We start from the raw sequence: 21,306 nt of genomic DNA, 5'->3' as shown, positions 1-21,306 counted from the left end.
ATAAGAGCTAGAAAAGTAATTTTCATTTTCTACCTGGAAGTATATTTTTCGATTTTGGTAAAAAATGAAAATAGTCAAGCACTGAGCGAGCGGTAACCGGAACTAAAAATTTCTCTCAGTGTGTATCAAAGATTTGATAAATTTCAGGTTAATAATCCTAAAGTTTCAAAACAACTACTTTTCCTAAGGATGCATCGTTATAATTCAGAATCGCTCTGGTTCTCTGCCTTTTCAACGTCTCCGATTTGATCGGCTTTGAAAATTCTGATCTACGTGTCGAGAGAGACGTTCGGTCGCTACGCGAAACCAACTTGCTAATTCCTTTCGGAGTCTCTTCAATTCCGTGTCCTCCACTTTCTACCGCTTACAGTATTTTTAAGAGAGATGCGAATTGGCAGATGATCATCGCCCATTCAGCCTTGGATGCATCCTCCGCTGTAGAACCTTCGATGTGTTTTCGTACGAATATTTGCGTAATATAACCGAGGTTAGAAAGTTAACGATTTTCAAAGCGATTCCTTAGAGACAAGATTCGTCATCGCCGGACGCTGGATCAACGATTTTCATTGAATTTTGGTACCCATTTCGTGGAAGGGTTGAAATTTTTTTCACTTCAATTTTCATTATTAATCATCGATATTCTCACATTGTGTTATGGCAAGAAATTATAAAAAAATTTACGCACTCAGAATCACGAGTTCCTATCAATAATCGAGATTTATCGTATACAATGTTATGTTCGTTGATTATTATTTTTTTATTTTAACGTTTTTTGAAAGAGAGAGAGAAAGATATTTATTTAAGAATATCCTGGAGCGATTAGCCTCCTAAGGACAACTCCGGTGTATAACGAATGGAACACTGAGAGAAATTTTTAGTGAAATGTGAAAATTTAGTGAAAAAAAAAAAAAAATGAAAATTAGTTTTCTAGCTGTTACAAGAAAGTCTAGTATCCTGTTACTGTTACTATACTGTTACTGTATTTTCTTGCAACTGTTGCGAAAATTTAATGCTTGTGCAAAAACAAATTGAAGTTAAAGCCTTATTTAAGTAAAAAAGTAGAGCAAACCTCGCAAACTAATCTTGCGTTGCAATAACCAAAAAAGGATCGACGATAGCGCAAAATGGTTAGGCGTACCTCGTTTTTCGTAATTCCAAGAACATTCAAAAAGTTTTTTCAGCGATACCTGTTTTACTGAATTTTTCTAGTTACTGTAACAAATGAAATTTTCCTCAGTGTACTCTCCATGACATATATGAAAAAAAAAAACATAACAGATATGAACATTTGACATAAGATATGTAAAACAAAACTTGAACCAGATATATGCTTGCCATTTATGAACTTTACGCTATCAAACTCGTGCTTCTTTACCAAAATACAGAACAGAGAACATAAATCGAAAATAAAGGTAATCAGAAATTAAGAAATACGGCACGAGTGCTTCTGATCTGATTGTAAGAATTTCTCAGGCTGCTCAGATAATTACGGAGCATTTTGACTTGTAAAAAAAATAGAGAGAATTAGAGAATTTTCTTTCTACGTAGAATTGAATTTAAAATTTTTAAACAGGTTTGGTTTTTCACCAAAAAAAAAAAATTCTGGCGGTCGGTTCCGAAATGCTTTTTCAACCGTAAAACTTATGACAAGAAAAACCCGGAGAAAGAATAAACACAAAAGCATTATATCCCCGCATGGTTCTGTCACATTATTATCGTTATTCGCGTTAGTCAAGCGAAGCGAAGCACCGTACGGTACGGGTCAGTTTTATTTCCCTCATTTTCCTCTCCCTCCCTCTCTTTCATACCTGTACGCCCCCCTCACAGAGGGTGGAAGACTCGACCCTGGACCTGGACATCAGGGGCGTACAAGTCATAACATCGAGTATCCTAGGGGACGTCACCTTTCCAACGCAGCTGTATAGTTTTGCCTCGTCGAGGGTTATTAATATTAATTAAAACCCTGCAGCGAGTTGTACAAAAACGCAAATGCACTGCTACGACGAGAGTCTGCAGCCTTGACAGCGGAACGGAAACTCGAGGCGTGTGCGCATCGTGCGTTTCATCCTTAAAGTTTCATTACTCGACGCTGAGCTAATGTTGAGGTTAACTGCTTGTTCTCATGCCTTTTCAAGCGATGCATGCATCCGTGCAATTTCCACCTGTTCCAGCATATACCGAAAGAAATTTTTAGTTCCAGTTACCGCTCAGTCCTCAACTATTGTCATTTTTTACCACAATCGAAAAATATTGTTCTAGGTACGAAAATGAAAATTAGTTTTCTAGCCGTTACCGGAAAGTCTATTATCCGTTGCTATTCTTTCTCATTACAGTCACTGTGACTATATTTTCTTGCGACTGTTGCGAAAACTTAATGCTTGTGCAAGAATAAATTGACCTTAAAGCCTTGTTTAACTAAAAAAGTAGAGTAAACCTCAGAAGATCATTTTGCGTTGCAATAACCAAAAAAGGATCGACGATAGCGCAAAATGGTTACGTCTTTTTATGTATAACTCGATAAATTATAGGAAAATTTATGTTTCTCGAGTTCACGTTTACCTTCATTTTTGCACCTTGGCTTGCTTGTTTTTCCGCTATTTTCTCCTCCACGAGAACTAATCGTGTCTAGTGTTTTTCACCGGACAATACAGAAGTACATTATAACGTGGTTTTCAAATCACAAATTTTCGCTAAAGAATCGCGGAATCGGAAACACGTTAACGACCGCAATATCCCTTTTGCACCACACATATGAATTCGCATTTCAGATCACCCACACCACACACCGTAAAAACCGAAGCAAAGACGATGGTTTTAAGTGGAAATCGTTACGGTCACGCACATCCTGCCATCGCTAACACACAATATGTCAAAAGCCGCGTAGGTACCATTTGCGTTTGATATGCAAAAATTGGGAACACGGTGAGAATTGCGTGAACAACGCGAGTCGTGGATCGGAAAGTAAGGAATACAAGGGAACAAAATTGGAATAAAAAAAAAATAAAAAATACGCACGTATTTTTTCTCTCTTTTAAACGGGCGAAATAGCCCTCAAGCAAAACAAAAAAAGAAACGACAAGAAAGAAATTCGCAATCGTACGTTATACATACATCAAATGCGAACACTCGTACACTTATAGCCTGCAGGAATAAAAACCGGATGAACCTTTGACTGCGGTGGAATTGGCATGTGTTTGTTTTTTTTTTGGTTTTTTTTTTTTTCATTTATTTCCGAACGCACGTTCGTAGGTATCGGATGGAAAAACCGAAGCGATGCGGTGCATCGTTATAAAGAGCGTAAGTCGAAACTCGTTTCTCAATAATTACCGGAAACCTTTACTTGAGCGGTAAAAACATGCGGATAACTGGTATTTTCATATAATATATATATACACATGTAGAATATTATCGCTGTGTATGGTAAGTAATACGAGGAAATTTTTATTCATTTGTGAATACAACAAAGACACTTGCACATTCGTCACGATGTAAACATAAAGTACTTTCATTCGTTTAACAATCGTTTTGCTTTCATACGTCGTGAAGTAAGTTCGTCGATTATTATTTTTTTCGGGTAAAAATTAACGTTACACGCTACTGCGATAATTTCGTCAATCATTTCTGGAAAAGAGGTTATTCGAGTCTTGAACACGAACATAGTTTAATATGACGCTACTGCTCACCGGAAGCTAAGCTCTCGATATATGCGAGTCACGTTTTTTCCGCCATCCCAGTCGTCACGTGTTAGCAACACGTGAATCAGAGAACTAGACTGGATAATTCTATTACTCGATTAGGCTCCTAGGATTATTTTTATGCGTTTTATCTGCTCTCCTCCACAATTGCCTTCTGTCGATATAACTTACGTGAAAAATTTACTTCGCAGTGAGGAAATAGTTCTTTTTGACGATGAAAATTTGTTGACGCGATATTCTTGGTTTTTGAATATCGTCGAAGAGTGTTAAGTACTGTTCTACGGTCCGGTATTTTGAAATTGACACGGTGAAAGATATTCTCGTGATGTCATTTACTCTGTTGAAAGTTAGATTCAACATCGTTTGGTGTTAATTGACACGGTATAGTGTTCGAGGAAAGTGTTATACGACCTAAAAAATTTCGCTTTTTAGATCTTAAGAAGCGCCGCTCTCTGACAACTGACATCAAACAGTGTTGAATCTAGCACCATGTATCTAAAACAATTTTATTCCATTTGAAAAGTCTCGATTTGAAGCGAATGAGTGTCTTATGGATTGAGAATTGATACCGAAACATGTTCAATTTTGTACTAGACGGTACGAAGGTTGTTATCCTTTCTCAAAAAACCACCTCTGAGTGTGTTTCCGACTAATAGTTGATGTGAAAAAGTAGCAGTAAGTACTAATAACGAAGTTGTTCGACTCCCAAAAAAGTGTTATCCTCTTCCAATAAACAGCAAAGAGTTGTAAATTCAGAATCCAAAGACGACTTAACGGTTGCTCTACTTCGATAACCTTGTTTTCTAGGCCTATGAGGGAGTCATCTCCGATCAATTACCACCAAACAGTGTTAAACGCGTGACCAAACATCAGAACCGTCGTTAGAAAACTTTGCAAACTTCTATCCCATACCAGGAAACGGATTGCTTTCCACGAATAGCAACTGAACATTATCTAATCGATGACTAATGACAATCAGAGGCTTATTTATTGCTCGACCTCAAAAATGCTGTTTTAACAAATGTTCAAAATATATTTCCCAGCATGAAGTAGAATCAAACATCTTCCCAAAGATCACAAAAGACACGAAGAAAGCTCGCCAAGCTTACCACATGACTTCGGTGATGCTGATGATGATGGTGCTGATGATGGTGGTGTCTCCTCTCCTTAGGATGGTATTTGCCGTGATGTTTTCCACCCCTGTGAGGTGGGTAGGTGTGATATAAGGAATGCGGACCACCAGGAAAGGTGGAACAAGGTTGGCATCACCTGACCTCGCCGACAAGCCCAAAACCGCACTTCTTCGCCCCAACGGCATTGTCATCCTGACCGTTTCCTGTTCCACCTCCGTTTCGCTTAGTGTTCTTCAGCGTTACGTCACCTTCGTCAAAGTTCTCGACCCCAAAGGGAATCCGACCATGCGAAAGTATCTTCAAGTTAGAACCTAACGGCGTAACCGTCGTCGCCGGGTCCAGCTTCACCAGGGCTGCCTGAAGCTCCAACGCGTCCATTTTACAGTTCCTCACCACCAGCTCTTGGACACTGCCACACCACACCTGCAGGTTCTTGGTGCTCTTTTTTTCCTTTCCACTAATGAACCGGTACCTCGTACCTCGACGTGTCGCTCTGTTGTTCCGTGATGAGTTCAGGCGCCGGATCGATCAAACCGCTAATCGATCATCGCGATTTTGGTCGAGGTCACGGGCATTCACAGTTCTTTCAATCTGTCGGAAGATGGATTGCCTGGCTACCAAACTTCCTCAAGATTCTGTTTACGCGCACTGTTCAAGGTTTTGATTGTCGAGTTTATTGTCCCTGAGGTATATTTGATTTTTCGTTATTCTTCCTTTGATTGAATTTCGATTTGTTTGATTTAGGCTCGTTCTTTGATTACGCTCTCGGCTCCTCGTTCACGTTACCGCATCTATCCTTCGCACATGCCTAAATCGTTACGTTTACACAAAATCACCAGCCACAATTAGGAGCGAAGAAAAAAAAGATGAACCGACCGTCTAGGCGTCTGGACCGAAAATAAAACAGCCCGATAATTGATCGGGGAATTTTTTTTTCCTGTATCTCAGAGATGACAGCGCACCATACACGCCTGTTCTTCGTCGACGTGTAACTACGTCTAGACTCCGACCTAACCTAACTTGACCCCTCAGAGATTTTTTTCGCGAGTCAATACCTTAACGTCTTATCTGATTGTACGGAATCAGTTGCGCGTACACGACTCTCCGAGAGAATTACGACTGGTTTGTTGCTCGTAAAAAAAAAAAAAGAAAAAAACAATGAACCCTCTCGGATGTTATGCTTGGTCATTGAACGCCCGACGCAATTCCGAACGACGACATCCATGGCGATGATTGTTTTCATTATTATCTTGCCTCCTAAAAGATTACAAAGTCGCGTTGCTCGCGTTTCATTATGCCTGCAAAACTAGAGAGAAATAGAGGCGTATTCAAAGACAAAAGAGACCGTCGTGTTCATTCATCCTGACAAATGTGGAATCTGGATAAGGCTTTCAGTGTATTGATTCCGAACGCGAACATGATACGTCAAAAAACATTCGCGTGATGTACATAATCGATAACTGAAAGAATTCCTAAACGAAAAAGGACTTTGACTGGATCCTGAGAGGCGAAAAATTCTCCAGAAATATCTATCCTTGCTGTAACACGTAGCGAGAGACGCTAACCAAAAATCATCACTATTTCGAATGTAGAACTTGCTATTCCAGTACGAAATCTAATTCAGCCCTCATCTTATACAGTACTTGAAAACATTCCTCTTCAACATCTCTAGACACATGCATGAAATGAGAATCCGGTGTTCGCAGTCTGTTCATTTTGCACCAGATTTCTCGGATCAGATCCTGTATTACCTAATCTGTCTAACGGACGGTAGCAAACAAATTGACTTGCTAGTACGCTAACTTGATGCACTCTGTCATAGGACTTTTAGGATCTGCCGTTCGGAAATTTGTTCCCGACTTAAAAGGCAGCAGAATTTCATGAAGTGGTTATTTTATTCTTCACTGTACGATCGTAATTTGTAACGAACAATCTATCACTTGAACTGTTATCAAAGGTAGATCTGATATACAAAACCGTAGGACTGGACCGGCGAAACACATAGAACTTGAAATTTCGAAGCATTGTTATTCATTGTGTAGAGAGTATAACGAGATTTTCGGCAGTTTTGGAACGCATTTTGGTTGATCAGGTACTGTCTGAATCGATACTAAGGTAGAACAAAGTCTAATAAAAGGAAACTGTACGGAAACCCGCAACTCCAAATTAACAATCACTCATTTCGAGACTTTGAAACATTAATAATTTGTTCAGAACGATATTAAATACCAAAAAAAAAAACGAATATTAGAAGCCCCAAAAACGGAAGAAAAAAGAGCTGGTCTAACGATAAGTTCTTTCCAATCCACCAGTTGGTCCACTTTCTTAGTTAACGGCGACAACAGTACCTTCAATGTACCAATGTATGCGTGCCTAACATCAATTCTAGTCTAACGACCAAGCTCCGTACACTCGACACAGTGTATTCAATGCACTGATCGGCAGCTCATTGTCCCCTTCCCGATAGCGGGTTAATCGAGGGCAAGGTTAAGGGGTTAGATCACTGTCCTTTGAGATACCCTATGACACCTGAACTCTGAACCTCTCAGTTTCCTTGCTTCCCTCTTGCGTCTGGTAAACCGTTTTTCACCCTTTCGCGTCTTTCACTGACAATGAAAGGTCAACGACAGTTGTTGTCTGTGCAGCGCGTTTTCCAGCTTCCAATTATCGTGGACTCTGTTATCAGTCGCGTCTTCGAAAGAAGCCCGAGTCCCAACTGCACCTAATCGAATTTTCAAACCCCGAAGCCAAGACGCTCCGACTCGGTCTGAGTCTGGTGCCAAAACCGACTGACGGTTCGGCGGATGGACCAGCTACCACCCATCCACCCACCACCCCCGGCGCTCTCGTTCGCGGCAGGAGCAGTAGCACCAGGAGCAGCAGCAGCAGCAGCAGCAGCAGCAGCAGTGCCTCGCGATTCTGTGATTCTGTGTGTGATAACCTAGGGGGTGTCGGCCATGCTGGGGACTGAGGGGCGCCGGGATCAATAGGAGGTAGTGCCCTGCACCCCTCGCCCACCAGCCCCAAAGTGAAGGCGGGAATTCGCGCGCATGTCTGACTATCCTCGACTTCTCGGTGTGGGTCTGCGTCTGTGTTCGCGTCCTATGCACCTTGGGACCAAACTCCGCGGGAACAGAACCAAACCGATGGTAGGGGGGTCAAGGGGTGGTACTACAGGAGATGATGGCAATGGCGTTCGTTGTCGGCGGACACGTTTGTGTGGATCATGGATGGGTCTAATGCAGCGATGTAGAATCCCCACGCAAACTACCCCATCCATTTCCCACCCCTCCGAACGGTGGAACAGTAATATCGGGGTAACGAATCCATAACTTCCCTTTTTTCCTGCTAGCTTCTTTTCTTCTTCAACTATTTCGATGCAGACGAGTTTTACCCACCCCTCCTCCCTCCCTCCTGCAGATTTATTGCGATGCAGAAACAATCGTCCGAGTCTTACATACTACGTATCGTTAAATTACGTCGTGGACCATGGATTCGAAAATTTTACACCTGCGGTGGTCCAGAACCAGGATAATGATTCTGAACTAGCAAAAATGGCTCTTGTAGAATTTTGGTCGCAGAATCCCGATCTGATGATAAAAATTCCTAAACACGGATACTGTTGAAGTCGGTATTAATTGAGTTCATGATCACTTAATACGTGAATGTTTGTGTTTTTTAATACACTGTATATGCTTGGGATTCAAAGATTCTGCAGAGGATTACAAGCAAATCTCAAAATATCGCGTGACAATATGTGCATACTTTTAAATCCACACCATGTATTCAGTCAATTTTTACGGTCAAACTCTGAAACGTGAGAAAAGAAAGTTGAAGGTTTTGAATTGACGTTGAGATGCTATAATCAAAGTGGTTAAAAAAATACCGAAACACAGCGGCAATAAGATTGACAGTAGTTGGATGCATGAAAATGGTATCCACTCGTATTTATTGACAGGTTGTAACCTCGAGCGAAGATGCGATCAGTAGTTGCGGCAGGTCGGAATCCTAGAGATGGATGATCACGCCTTTGGCTTGCGATTCGAGTCGGTACTTGTGAAGCAGAAAAGGTTTTGGACACGAACGCTTCATTTAGTGACAAGCACGATTCGAAATTCGCGCCGGCGGGAAGCGTAACGAATTCAAAACCGAATGGTATTACAATGCCACAGACCTGACGTATATACAATACAGTAAAATCGTATTTTTTTTTCATAGAAAATAAATGATCTCCTTCCCAATCGTTATGGTTATTATTACTTTCTGAATATTGTTCTTGTCTTTCATTCGTGCGCATTATGGGTTTCTCGTATTTAAACAAGAAACGCACTCCGTTTTACTGTAAATTACACAGACTGTTGCAGAAATAACGATGCGTGCACATCGGATCGGGCGTAGGGCGTGCTCTCGTGCTTCGATACGGTCGATACGACGGTACCCGTGCCTCCACTACCCACCTTGTAGGAGCAGAGCATAGATTCGCCATTGCATCGCGATACTTAACGTGTAGGGATGCTACGATTTCGCTGCTCAGGTACCGCGGATAATTTGCTGAAGCGTCTTACATGCGGTAGCGCGGAATTAATACATTTAAATTTTTCCGTCACACTCCACTGTACTCGTTGAATTTTAAAAAGCTTCGACGAGATCAAAAACGCCAGACCTGCGTGTCTAAATAGTTCTTATACATTTTTGAGAATTTCTAACTGAACTCGAGTGAAAATAGTGGAGATCATTATTCATTTGAAAAATGTTGAACTGTTCTTATTTTTTACAGCAATACTATTCGATGGATTTATTCACCAAAATTTTTTCGGATGAGAATAATTAAACTTAATTCTTCACCTGTTTTTCAGATATAAGATTTTAAACTTTATACCTCAGCTACTTTGAAATACAAATTATACATGAATTGTGAAACTCTGTGAAAAATTTCAATACTTAAAGATCTCCAAAATTTTTATAATACTATTCACTTTCATCCAGAAATTCGAAAATTTGAGAATTTCGTTTTTCTTCTGTCTTTATTATTAATCTCATTGTCAAATATGATTATTCAAAGAGTGAAATGTAGTTACGCTATAAGATTTCGTCTGTCAGGAATATTTTGAAAACACAAAAACAATTGAAAACTTTTATTCATCAACTGGACGAACAGATTTTGAAAAGTGTAAAAATTTGAAAAACGAACCAAAATTGAAATCCTCAGTAGAGTTAATTTTTGATTACGTCGAAAATAGAAAATAGAAACGAAAATAGAAAAGAGTCAACAATCACTAATTCTCATCTTCGAACTTTGAATCCTATAAATCCATCCATTAAGCAATCCAATCTAAAATCCCTGATACTCGACAAAGCTTTTAAGGAAGGAACTCCACGCCTAACCATAACTGTCGCCATCTATTAAGTGAGTTAACAAATGTTCTCCAGCAGTAGAATGTGGCGCATGTCGGCAATGAACGGTTCTAGCGAGCCACGAAGTGGACACAATTTCTTCTCGTTTTCCTCGCTCAGTAGTCGACAATATAGATTCCTGTCTGATTGGAACCATCAGGGAGCGCCAGCGTCGCTCTACGACCCCCACCTGACTAGCTTCATCCCCCCCCGCCCCATTTAACCGAGCTGCACGTCTCGACAGGTCGTACAGCAAGCAGCTCCTGGGCCCCTGTCGGGATGGTCGAGGTGAGGATGGGAGGCCGCAGCGAACTGACTCTGCGAAAGGTTGCAGCCGCGTATTCTCGTCTATCTATACTCAGTACGTACTTGCGAATATTTCCGAAGTCATGACCGAGTGATAATCTCGGCGTCTATACCTCCGAGAGCTTGATTGTGGTGGTACTGGGTACAGTTAACGGCTGACTCGTGAGACCAACGATCTGCAGCGCAGGTACTCGATCCTGCTACCAGAAAAATGATGGTCAAGGAGGACGAGGAATGGATATTGAATATGGAAGAGGATGAGATTCGGAAGAAGCGCAAGATGCGAATCTTTGTTACGATATTTATTACATTTACAGATTCACGTTATCTAAGAACATGGAAACGACTGGTTGTGAGGAAACAGACACTATGAAGAAGAAACCGAATTCTAGCATAGAATGAGAAGCAAAAAAGGATGAGGAACCAGTCCCAATTCCGATTTCAGACTCTTATCATTAGAGAACTAACGATAAATATCCACTATAAAGAAACACGATGCAAAATCTAGAAAGAAGAAGATTAGTGACATTAGATTTTCTTTGTATTCCACAACACTGATACAGATCAGTGTCAAGTTGTAAATCCGATGACGATCCCAGGCCTAGACAATTAAAGAATCGAAAATCCACTGAAGAAACAGATAACAAAGAGACAAAAAAGAAGAGGTATAAAAAGCTCAATGACTATTCACCATCACAAGTGAAACCTCTTACATCACGAGGAGTGGCAATTTTTGAAAAGATTAATCTGAGCACCTCATTGAGGTGCATTTCGAGTGACTGATCTTTGAATCAGCCAGTGCCATATTCGGTTTAAAGTTCTCCAGTGCGAGTAAGTATCTCTCCGCGTGAGTGTTGGAGAGTGAATTAGCACCGACCAATTCCGACGAGTTAACCTCCCAAATGCAGATGAATAGAATTCCCTGAATAAATTTCCGGGTTAGAGAGTCAAATTCCACGACGACTGGACACCCAGACGGAATAGTGGGTACTCGGGTACGATTGATGGGAGTAGGTAACAGAACGTATTCTGAGACAGCGGTGCCGACCGGTGACTGTCTACCGCTATTCATAACAGCCAAGAGGCATACAGAGGTATTCTGACAAAGAAGTGAAGGTTCGTCGGAAGTTTGAAGGTGGACTAGGCGACGGGAAGGGGCGGGGGCAGAAATCCATAAGGTCAAAGCTCGAGCGGTGCAACTCGTTACTTTGCCAGCTCGCTGCTGTTGCTGCAACGCGAGACGAAACTGGCGAGTGATCTGAACTCCAATAGATAAAGCGAAGCGAACTGAGGAAAATCCTTGAGCGCGATCCGTCCGGACGGCCGTTGAATGCTGGCCCTGGTTGCCCACCTCCTCGTTCATCTCCGGTAGTGCATTTAACCAGGTACCGTTCGTTTTCGAGCCCTCCTTCTCCCTGCCTCCGAAGCCTCGAAGCGTTGTCGCCGCTTGCGAGGAACGGGCGAAGCGTTTTTGTCCTATTTGCCAACTATTTTTGGACACGAGAAAATTCAAAGCGGGGATCAACTCGGGCGACAACGATGTGGCGTGCATCCACGCATGGGGGCTGCATCAGAAATAGACGCTGCACACTCGAGCTGCCGGTCATGTTGCTACTACTGAGCTTCCACGATTATAGGTTCAACGGGATTTCTAAGCCGGAAATGCTCAAAGAGAAATACTTGTTTTCCAACATAAAATCAGCCGGAATTTCAGGAGGACGAAAACGTGACGAAATAGAAGAAACAAAACAGTACTTAAAACTGGATTGCTCTCAAAAGTAGACAGCACAGCGATTTTCGTATCGACAAAAAAAAACAATCGCACTTTCTGCTTGCTACAAAAGCCATGGTATGACCAATCTGATTGAGTGACTTTGCCATTCGCGATTCCAGCAGAGGAAAATCAACCTTCCAACCAGGATCAATCGACCTCTCAACAGTTCAAAAGACTGTTATTTCGTTGCACGAACTAAGCCTCTGAAGATACTGTAATGGTCTGAATCGGTCTTGATGTTTTAGTGAAGTTTTTATCGGATTCGAACGACTGCTTATAAAGACAAAGGACATGCCAATCCGGTGACTTCTTAAATATTTCAAGTTTCCAACCATAATGAGAATGATTTAGTGAAATGAACCCTTCGCGATCATCCGGTGATCTGGAAGAGCCGATGACCGATCGAGATCAGGGTTTGTCTGTATTCTGGACTGAACTAGCGACCAATGAGTATGCCGGCCACACTGCATAGCCACAGCCTTACCCACCACGGCCACACAACCACTCTCGCCAGTAAGTATACAAGGTACGGCCCGAATTCATATACTCAGTCGAGAATACGCATACCGATGCACGATCCAGGTAAAAGCACACACACCGATCGAGGAGTCTCAGCATCGGTACGGACCGGTCAAAGATTGTTCGAGTAGATATAACCGCCCCTGCGAAGTAGCAACGGAACTTTACCGAGCGTTAGGTATACAAGGTGTCCCTATTACAGGGTTAAGGAAGACCCTGGTACGAAAAATAGGTAAAAATTACCTGGCAAAGCCGCTGAGAGAAACAGTATTACTTTCAAAAAGTCGTTTCGCGTGAAATAGAAAAGGTCAAGTCAAAAAGTTTTGCTCGTTCACTTTTTCTCCTGTTTTTTGGTGCCCAATGTCGCTTTCAAGCGTTACGTTATAAAGGGGGTAGAAATTCTCGTGTGGAAAAAATTTTCACGACTTTGCGCACGTGATGTGTATATATGTGTATACATGTAGGTGTGGATACAGGTATGTGTATACCGAACTTGGGTAATAACTCCGTGACTGCGTGACACCGTGACGAAACATAAAGTGTAATATGGAGTGTGCCCTGATCGTGTGAGAGCGTTCAAAGCGTATCTATGTATTTTTAGTACCTGTGTATGTGTTTAGCTGTACGTAGCTGGCCGTATGTTATGTGCGATACGAGGCTACACGCTATCGCATAATTGGGATCTTAATTCTTAACTTCAGAGAAATTTTTATGCATATTATACGCGGATACATGTACATAAAGGTAGGCAAAGTTACGGTATAATTTTAACCTCGTTTTAGACGATGTATACACCGCAAAACTATAACATTCCCAATATGGAAACGACGCTGGTTTTACCCTCACGAAGAATCCAACCCCTCTAGGATAATGTTTGCTCGTTTAATTTACCAGGTTGTAGATCTGTCGGATGTACAGTCGGGTAAAAAATTTTTATAAATTCAACGTTTGGAGACAAAAAGCTTAGTGACACATTTGGATAAAGCCAATGATTCAATTAAAACGCAGGCCTCTTGACGCGGAAGAAAATTTTAACCCGTGAATCGTGAACTGAAAAAGAAATTTTTATAACTTCCTGCTCGCTGGCTTCTCACTTGAACCAAAACCGTTCACCAGCTTATTATCCGGTACCCAAGAAAAGCTCGGAACTGTTCTAACGGCAAAAATTTCACTAAAAATTCGACTGTACAGGTAAATTCAGAAAAGTTCGGACAATTTTGTTCGAGCATCAGTATCCTTCAGGATAAAATAATTGGCGTGACGGGAAAAAATTTCAGAAGATTAAAACCGGCCAACGAAAAATGAGAAACGTCAAAACGAAAAGGACTCACCTCCTCGTTAACCGACTTCTGGTGTCTTGCGTTCCTGCACATCCTGCAAGGGCATAGTTCCTTCTCCCTGGTGACTCCGTCGCTCCTGTTATCGCGCCACTCCTTGGCAGTGAGAATCTGCGGCGGTGGTGGTGGAACGGGGGGTGGTAGGGGACTGGTGGCAACCTCGAGGCTGTCAGAGCTCGAGTTGTGTCTTCTGGGTGGTGTGCCGTTGGAGACAACGCTGGCGGCAAGGGTGATCTGTGTTCCATTTTTGGGTATATCGGGCGCCCTGAGGGTGCCGTTCTGGTGTGCGTAAGAGCCCGAAGACGAGGTAAAAGAGTGCGAAAGCGAGGTGGGCCCGGCGGGCTGAGGCCTGAGGAAATCGTCGAGAAGGTAAAAGCTCTGGGCGCGATTAGCGCGGGCCCCAGACTCATCCTCCGCCCCTGGAGGATCCTGGTACAATCGTCGACTGACGCGCGAGCGCTCGCTAGAGGGCGCGACGAGCTCACAGCTCTCGCGATAGAGCTCGCGGCCCGTGCGCGAGGCGCGGGCTGAGTGGGAACCCTGAGGCTGTACGGTGCGTGTGGCAGCCCTGGCGCGAGGGGCGGAGCTCGGGGCCTCAGGCGCGAGTCCCGAGTGGATGGGGCCTTGGACGGGGGTCCGGAGCAACGCGCCAAGAGAGCGCCAGCGGCGGTCCTGACTGGCGGAGCCCGAGGAGGCTGAGACGCCAGTTCCTGCCGCCCACTTCCGCTCGTTACCAGGTGAAGCGACGGACGGTGTGGGTACGGCTGAGCTCGCTGACCACTTCCGGTCACCGCGGTCGTTGGGGGTGGAGCTCGTCGAGCTGGACCACTTCCGTTCCGGGGTCGGCAGGGCCTCGTCCCGGGGCCTGAACTTCCACCAGGACGAGGTCGACGTTGTCAGGAGATTAAGAGCACCGCGGAGTGGGTTGTTAGTCCCAAAATTCTTCCCGTAGTCACGCCCTTTTGCCGGCGTAGCCTCGAGCTCGCGCTCTCGCGCCCTCTGCAACGTCTCTCTGAAGCTACCGGCCCCCCCCTCCTCCTCGTAAAGGACTCCCGTCGTACTGCGCAGCCGCGGACGCGTGCGCGCGAAACCGTAGTCGTTTGAATCCAGCTGCAGGACTCGGTCCTCGCCCGCATCCCCCTTCGTGCCTACCACGTACCCCTGTGACCCCAATGTGACCCCCAAACTGTGCTGGGGGTTCGGTTGCTGCGGCAGCGTCGACGTCCTCGCCCTGTGACCCTCTCCACCGGCACCCCCACGCTGCAGGCATGAGAAACTGGCCGAGTGCCTGAGGCTCGAGGGCGGGTTACTCGGCTGGCTCACTCCCAGCATGGTCTTCTTCTAACGGCGTCTATGATCGGAGTGAAAATGACGTTGATGGTGACGGCGTTTTTTCTACCAGCAATCATCTATGCCCGCATTATTTTTGTTACTTGTGTTGTTGGTAGCTTTCAATTTTTTTTTTAGATTTTTTTTTTTTTTATATATATATATATATATGTTTCTCTTTGGTCAGCTGATCTAACAATTTTCATCAAACAACGTTCGTGTTTTCATCATTGACATCTATCCATCGGTGATTCAAACTCTCTGGTTACACCGAATTCGTCACCCTCGATTGGACGACACATTTTTCCACCATGATAACGATTACGAAAACAATGATTCTATTTTTCACTGTTTTCTTTTTAATTTTTCTATCTAGCATACTTTCGTTTTTGTTTCTTGCATTGCGTTTGTTATTAATTCGCTACATCGGCAGTGCTTCGAGGACGGATCTTTTTCGTTGGGGTTTATTGATTTCCTGTATTTTTTGTATATACCTACATGTATATATACATTTTTTTTTTTTTCAGACAACAGTCGAACCCATGTCGCTCCTAATCTGTAACAGAAACCAGGAACAAGGGTAGGGACAATGAAACTAAAAATAATCAGTAAGAAACTTATGCAGCAAGAAAGAGCGAGAGCAGGAGAGAGAAACAGTAGAATTGAAAATAAAAACGAGGTAGTGAAACAGAGTAAAATAAAGAAAAAAAAGAGAAAAAAATAAAAATAAAATAAAATCAGATTGAAATAACGCTGCAGCAATGATGTGAATGACCGAATAATGGATGTAACGTAATACTTGTGTGCGTGTATATATATATATATATATATATATATATACACACACACACACACACACACACATATATGTATATATATATACATATGCGTAGCTTTACGCGCGACTTAAATCTGACACGACAAATAAAACATGAGAGATCCTGCTAAGTTACGGCGTTCGTATATGTGCAGGATGAAGCATAATTTCTCGACGAGGCAAGTAAATTAATTAATTATGGTATGTAACGATGATGCGGTGCGACTATGAAATGCCGCGTGCAATCAAGCTTTCGTTAATCGTGCGGATGTTGGTAGTTACGGCGCGAGCGCGAGTGATGAAAAATAGGAGGTTCAAATTTTTTCTCGATTCGTCAATTTTTCCCTCGGGTTGAATAAAAAGAAAAAAAAAAAAAAATACTCGGGACAAAAAATAAATCAAATAGAAACCGGCGATCAACGATCATTAGCGGAATTCTTGTGTAATCGAATCGGTAATTGATTGCAAAATGAACGATTCATATTAGACGTTAAAATAGTTGGAAACAAAATTTTACCTCGCGTGAATCGTAAGACGGAGATTCGTTCCACGTGGCCAAAAAAAAAAAAAAAAAGCTTGTAGAAAGACGTTGCAACGGTAGTTCGAGAATTAATATAAAATTAAAATGGCGAGTTTGCGTTTACCGCTGTATACATAATATATGGTGCAAGTGCTGATATCCGTGATATAAGCGTGCAGTAATTCAATTGTAAGTAATCGGAAGCAGGAAGGAGGGCACGGGAAGTCACACACAAATTCTTCTTTCATTTTCTATTCAACGATGGTCAGGTATATAAATACTCCTCGGTGATCACAATGCTCGGGTCATTTACAGGATTAGAATTTTATATACAACCTGGAATAATTAACCCCAAGAGTTAAGCGGTGACGTGGGTATACATATATATATATATATATATATATATACAGCAACGTGGGAAAAGATCCTGATCAATGGATATTACACGTGGATAAAAATGCAAAACCTAATGAAAAAAAACCGAGGGTCGAAGTTCTCCGTCGTTTAAATAACGAGGTTGAATAAATATCCTGGAAAAACATTTCAACTGTGACTAATTACTCTTATCGGTATTGTTATTATTATTATTGTTATTACTATTGGTTATAGGTGAAAAGAGAACCCTGTAAAGGTAACGAGAATTTCAAGATGTTGTAGCGACGAATTAATACGCCGACGAAGAGAATAATTGCAAGTATTGATAATTTGCTTATTTGGAGACAGAATACAATAATTTTTAATGTATTTACGAATTCATTGGTGAAAAAAAGAATTAACGTAGACTCGTTTGAAAGGCCTAAGTTTTGCTGTTTTTTCTTTGATAACAAATATCTGATTGGATAAGTTAGGAATTCAGTTGTCCGACGATAAAATGAGACGTGAATCTGTGATTTTTTTAATGTAATTTTTAAATGGTATTAAATTTACGATCGATATAATAAGCTACTTTTTAGCAAAGATTGTTAAAATCGAGAATTCTTCAGTCGTATTCTACATTTTAATTTCCAATTACCGTAAAATTTTTGCTGAACGTTGACAGGTTTTTTTTCAGGGCCGCAAAGATTCGGATGTCGCATGATTGTCTCTGAATAATGCTTCGTGGACAAATTTTCATGCGTTTATTATTTCCGTAAATTGAATTCAATTCTTACATTCGCTTTTGTAACACTTCGGGTTACTGTAATGAATCACATTTATTAAACAAGCGAGTATAATATTTTAAAATTTTGCATCCACCATCCACCATTCATCGATTTATCCTTCATTATCCCCGATCCTTCGAGGTGAAAAAAAAACTTGTATAATTATTGCAGAATGTGAAAAATTCGCAATTGCCGTTGATTGCACTATAAATTCGGATTACACAAAGCCGTGATAATATTACAAAAAAGTTTCACCCTTATTATGGTAAAATACTTGAATTAAATTATAAAGATACAACGATAAAGTTAAGCTTACACGTTAACTAGCGTACAGGTATACATACACAGCCAGTTGTATAACCGAAACGGATCTCATTTACGCGAGAGAACCTTACACGGTATTAAATTACACACGCGGAAGAACGAACCGGTAAAAAGTCGAAACTAAGATCGAAACCTGCGCGAAAAAAAGAAAAAAAAAAAACATTGTAGAGAAAAACGAAAAATACTTCACAAGACGCAAGAAGAGACGGAAAGACACAGAGTCGTGCACTGAGAAAAATTTTTAGGTCCGGTTACCGCTCAGTCCTTAACTATTTTCATTTTTTACCACAATCGAAAAATGTAGTTCTAGGTAAAAAATGAAAATTAGTTTTCTAGCTGTTACCGGAAAGTCTAGTATCCGTTAGTATTCTTTCTCATCACGATCGCTGTTGCTTTATTTTCTTGCAACTGTTGCGAAAATTCAATGCTTGTGCAAGAATAAATTGACGTCAAAGCCTTGTTTAACTAAAAAAGTAAAGTAAACCTAAGAAACTGATTTTGCGTTGCAAAAACCAAAAAATGATCGACGATGGCTTAAAATGGTTAGGCGTACCTCGTTTTTCGTAATCCCAACAATATTCAAACAGTTTTTTTCAAACGATATCTGTTTTACTGAATTTTTCTAGTTACTGTAACAAATGAAATTTTTCTCGGCGTGAGAGTACTTGGAAACCACAACTGCTGGACGTTTAAACAAACATCGTAATAAGAAGTTGGGCAACATTTGCAAAGAGAGAGGAAGAGAGAGAGAGAGAGAAAGAAATTCAATAATCTACTTCGGCCGACGCGTTTTTCAAGAAAATCAAACTGTGACGTACACAGAATACCGCGTGTGATCAGCCCGACTGACAATGAACGTGCGGCGTCGAATATAACAGTGGAGTGAAAGGTTCGAGCAATCGCGTGTGCGAATATCGTAAAGGCGGAGTATATTCACATACAGTCGTCGAGAAAGAGAGAAAGAGAGAGAGAGAGAGAGATAATTTTGCATCTGGAATTTATTCAGTGCAGTCTCGAGAATCTGAGCTACGTTTTATGTACTGCGCGAGTTGAAAGAAAAGAATGAGGAGAAGAAAAAGAAGAAAGATTATAAGCTGTGTGCATCAACGCGCAATGAGTCAGTGTGTCAGTCATCGGTCAGTGAGACAAACGATGCCTGCAAAGATTCAAAAGCATAATTGCGTCTGTTTGCGAGAAAACTTTGTTCATTGAGTTATTGTTGGTTTTCCGATGAGTCGTCTTCGGTTATCGAATCCCGCTAGACGCGGAAGTTGCAAGCTGCGATATTCGAGTCGTTTGATTCGAGGAGCATTGAATTGACTTTTATCCGCTCTGCCTCGTCGCCCGCTGCTTTACGGCTGCAAGAGTCATCATCATCATCATCATCGTCATCATCCACGGTAGGTAATTAGGGTAATCATCGGGGTTCACAGTCTACATAACATTTCGTTCACCGCTGTGAATCCAGGCTTATGATTGCGAATGTTTATGGGATGAAGAGATTATCGAATCGACGAAGTTACAAGTCGATGTGCAAAGGTGTAAAAAGTTGGGCCGGGGATGAAGTTCCGAATGCGCCTGACGAAGAATTATTTCGTGGCGAAACATGAAGTAGGGAAATCAAATTTTTAAGTAATAACGAAGTTTCGAATCGCCGGAAACGCGAAAAACTCAAAGTTACGAAATTAAATATTCTGAAAACTCAAGTTACGATAGGACAAAATTTCGAAAAGTAAAGTTCTGATGGAGAAGAATTCCGAAAAATAAGGTTTCCAGCTAGTGAAATTCCGACAATTAAAATATACTCACACAGCGTAGTTATTTCAACGAGTGGGCGTAAAAATCTGAGAAAATCTAAAATCGGAACGACCAGGATTCCGAACGTAAAAACATCCAAAATCCAAAACAAAAAAAGGTCTAAGTGGTGAAATTGACCCAAGCCAGAAGTTTATAGAGCTGAAAATCTTCGATCATTCTGGACTTCGACGTTTCGGATTTTCAAATTTTCCTAATATCGCACTTCCGGAACTTTGACAATCGGGTTTCGGACCGTTCGAAACTTTGACGTTTCGTCAAAGTTTGATTTCTTTGCTTCAAATTTCGCGACAAAGCAAAAATCGGAATTTGGCGTTTTAGACACTTTTCAAATTCGGAATTTCAACCCCGCCGAAAAAATTTTAAAACTACTCCGGCATCTCTCATTAGGGTCTATAATTGTTAGTGAAATGTAAAGAAAATCAATGAGAAGCAGAAAAAAAAATCAGAGAATTAATAGAATTCCGACTACTTTTTCTTCTTGAAATTCGCAATCATATCACAAAAAATAGTTTCGTGACTGGGACGATATTACCAGGTCCTTTTCAATGACCAAGTAAACGACCTGCAGAGCCGATTGTGAGATGTTGGATCGTCTTGAACTCTGTCGACCGGATGTAGCCGGGGTAATTTAATCGTTGAAGAAAAACGCTGCTCCGCAGTGAGCCGCAAGGCATGAAGTTTTAGACGGGAGTCGTGATCGTTGCACCAGATGCTTCGTGCGCCACGTTTTCCCATCTTATTCTGCCTTAGATATGGTATATTTTCAAACCCTGATGAACGAATTATAAATAAGCGCATCCGCTGTTGGACACCAAATTGTTATTGACAAAGTAGACTAAAGTGAAGAAAAGAAAAAAAAAGAAAATTTGGGTCTCGATAAAATTGGCTGATCAAAATTTATGAAATGGAAATTAGGTTGGACGAGAAAAGTGAACCCGATTGTATACGTGATGAACGTGAATTTGAAATTTGTTGAGAAACTTTTTGACCGATCGTTGTTGATCCGTCGAAGCTTTGAACCCGGGTGAAAATACGTGTACACGGTTTTAGGTACATATATTTACAACACCGTGTATGCAAATTGCATATTGTAAACAGGCCGCTCGGTATTGGAAATTCATTTCATCGATTTGTTATTCAAATTATTCCCATCGGATGAAAGATTTCACAAGATATATTCATTCTCTCCTCCACCGTC

At 41.6% G+C, this 21,306-nt stretch overlaps 1 protein-coding gene across 1 annotated transcript in view; it reads right to left on the bottom strand.

Moving 5' to 3' along the window:
- LOC124215660 (uncharacterized) overlaps positions 1-21,306 on the bottom strand; it is a 124,663-nt gene that overhangs the window by 66,064 nt on the left and 37,293 nt on the right. The window contains exon 2 of the mRNA XM_046619318.2: positions 14,153-16,043. Within this exon, the coding sequence (XP_046475274.1) occupies positions 14,153-15,490 (1,338 nt within the window). The 5' untranslated portion in view covers positions 15,491-16,043. The remainder of the gene's footprint in view (positions 1-14,152; positions 16,044-21,306) is intronic.

This window comes from Neodiprion pinetum, chromosome 3 (genome assembly GCF_021155775.2).
Source record: "Neodiprion pinetum isolate iyNeoPine1 chromosome 3, iyNeoPine1.2, whole genome shotgun sequence".
Classification (NCBI taxonomy): Eukaryota; Metazoa; Arthropoda; class Insecta; order Hymenoptera; family Diprionidae; genus Neodiprion; species Neodiprion pinetum.
This window is presented reverse-complemented; position numbering and strand designations above follow the sequence as displayed.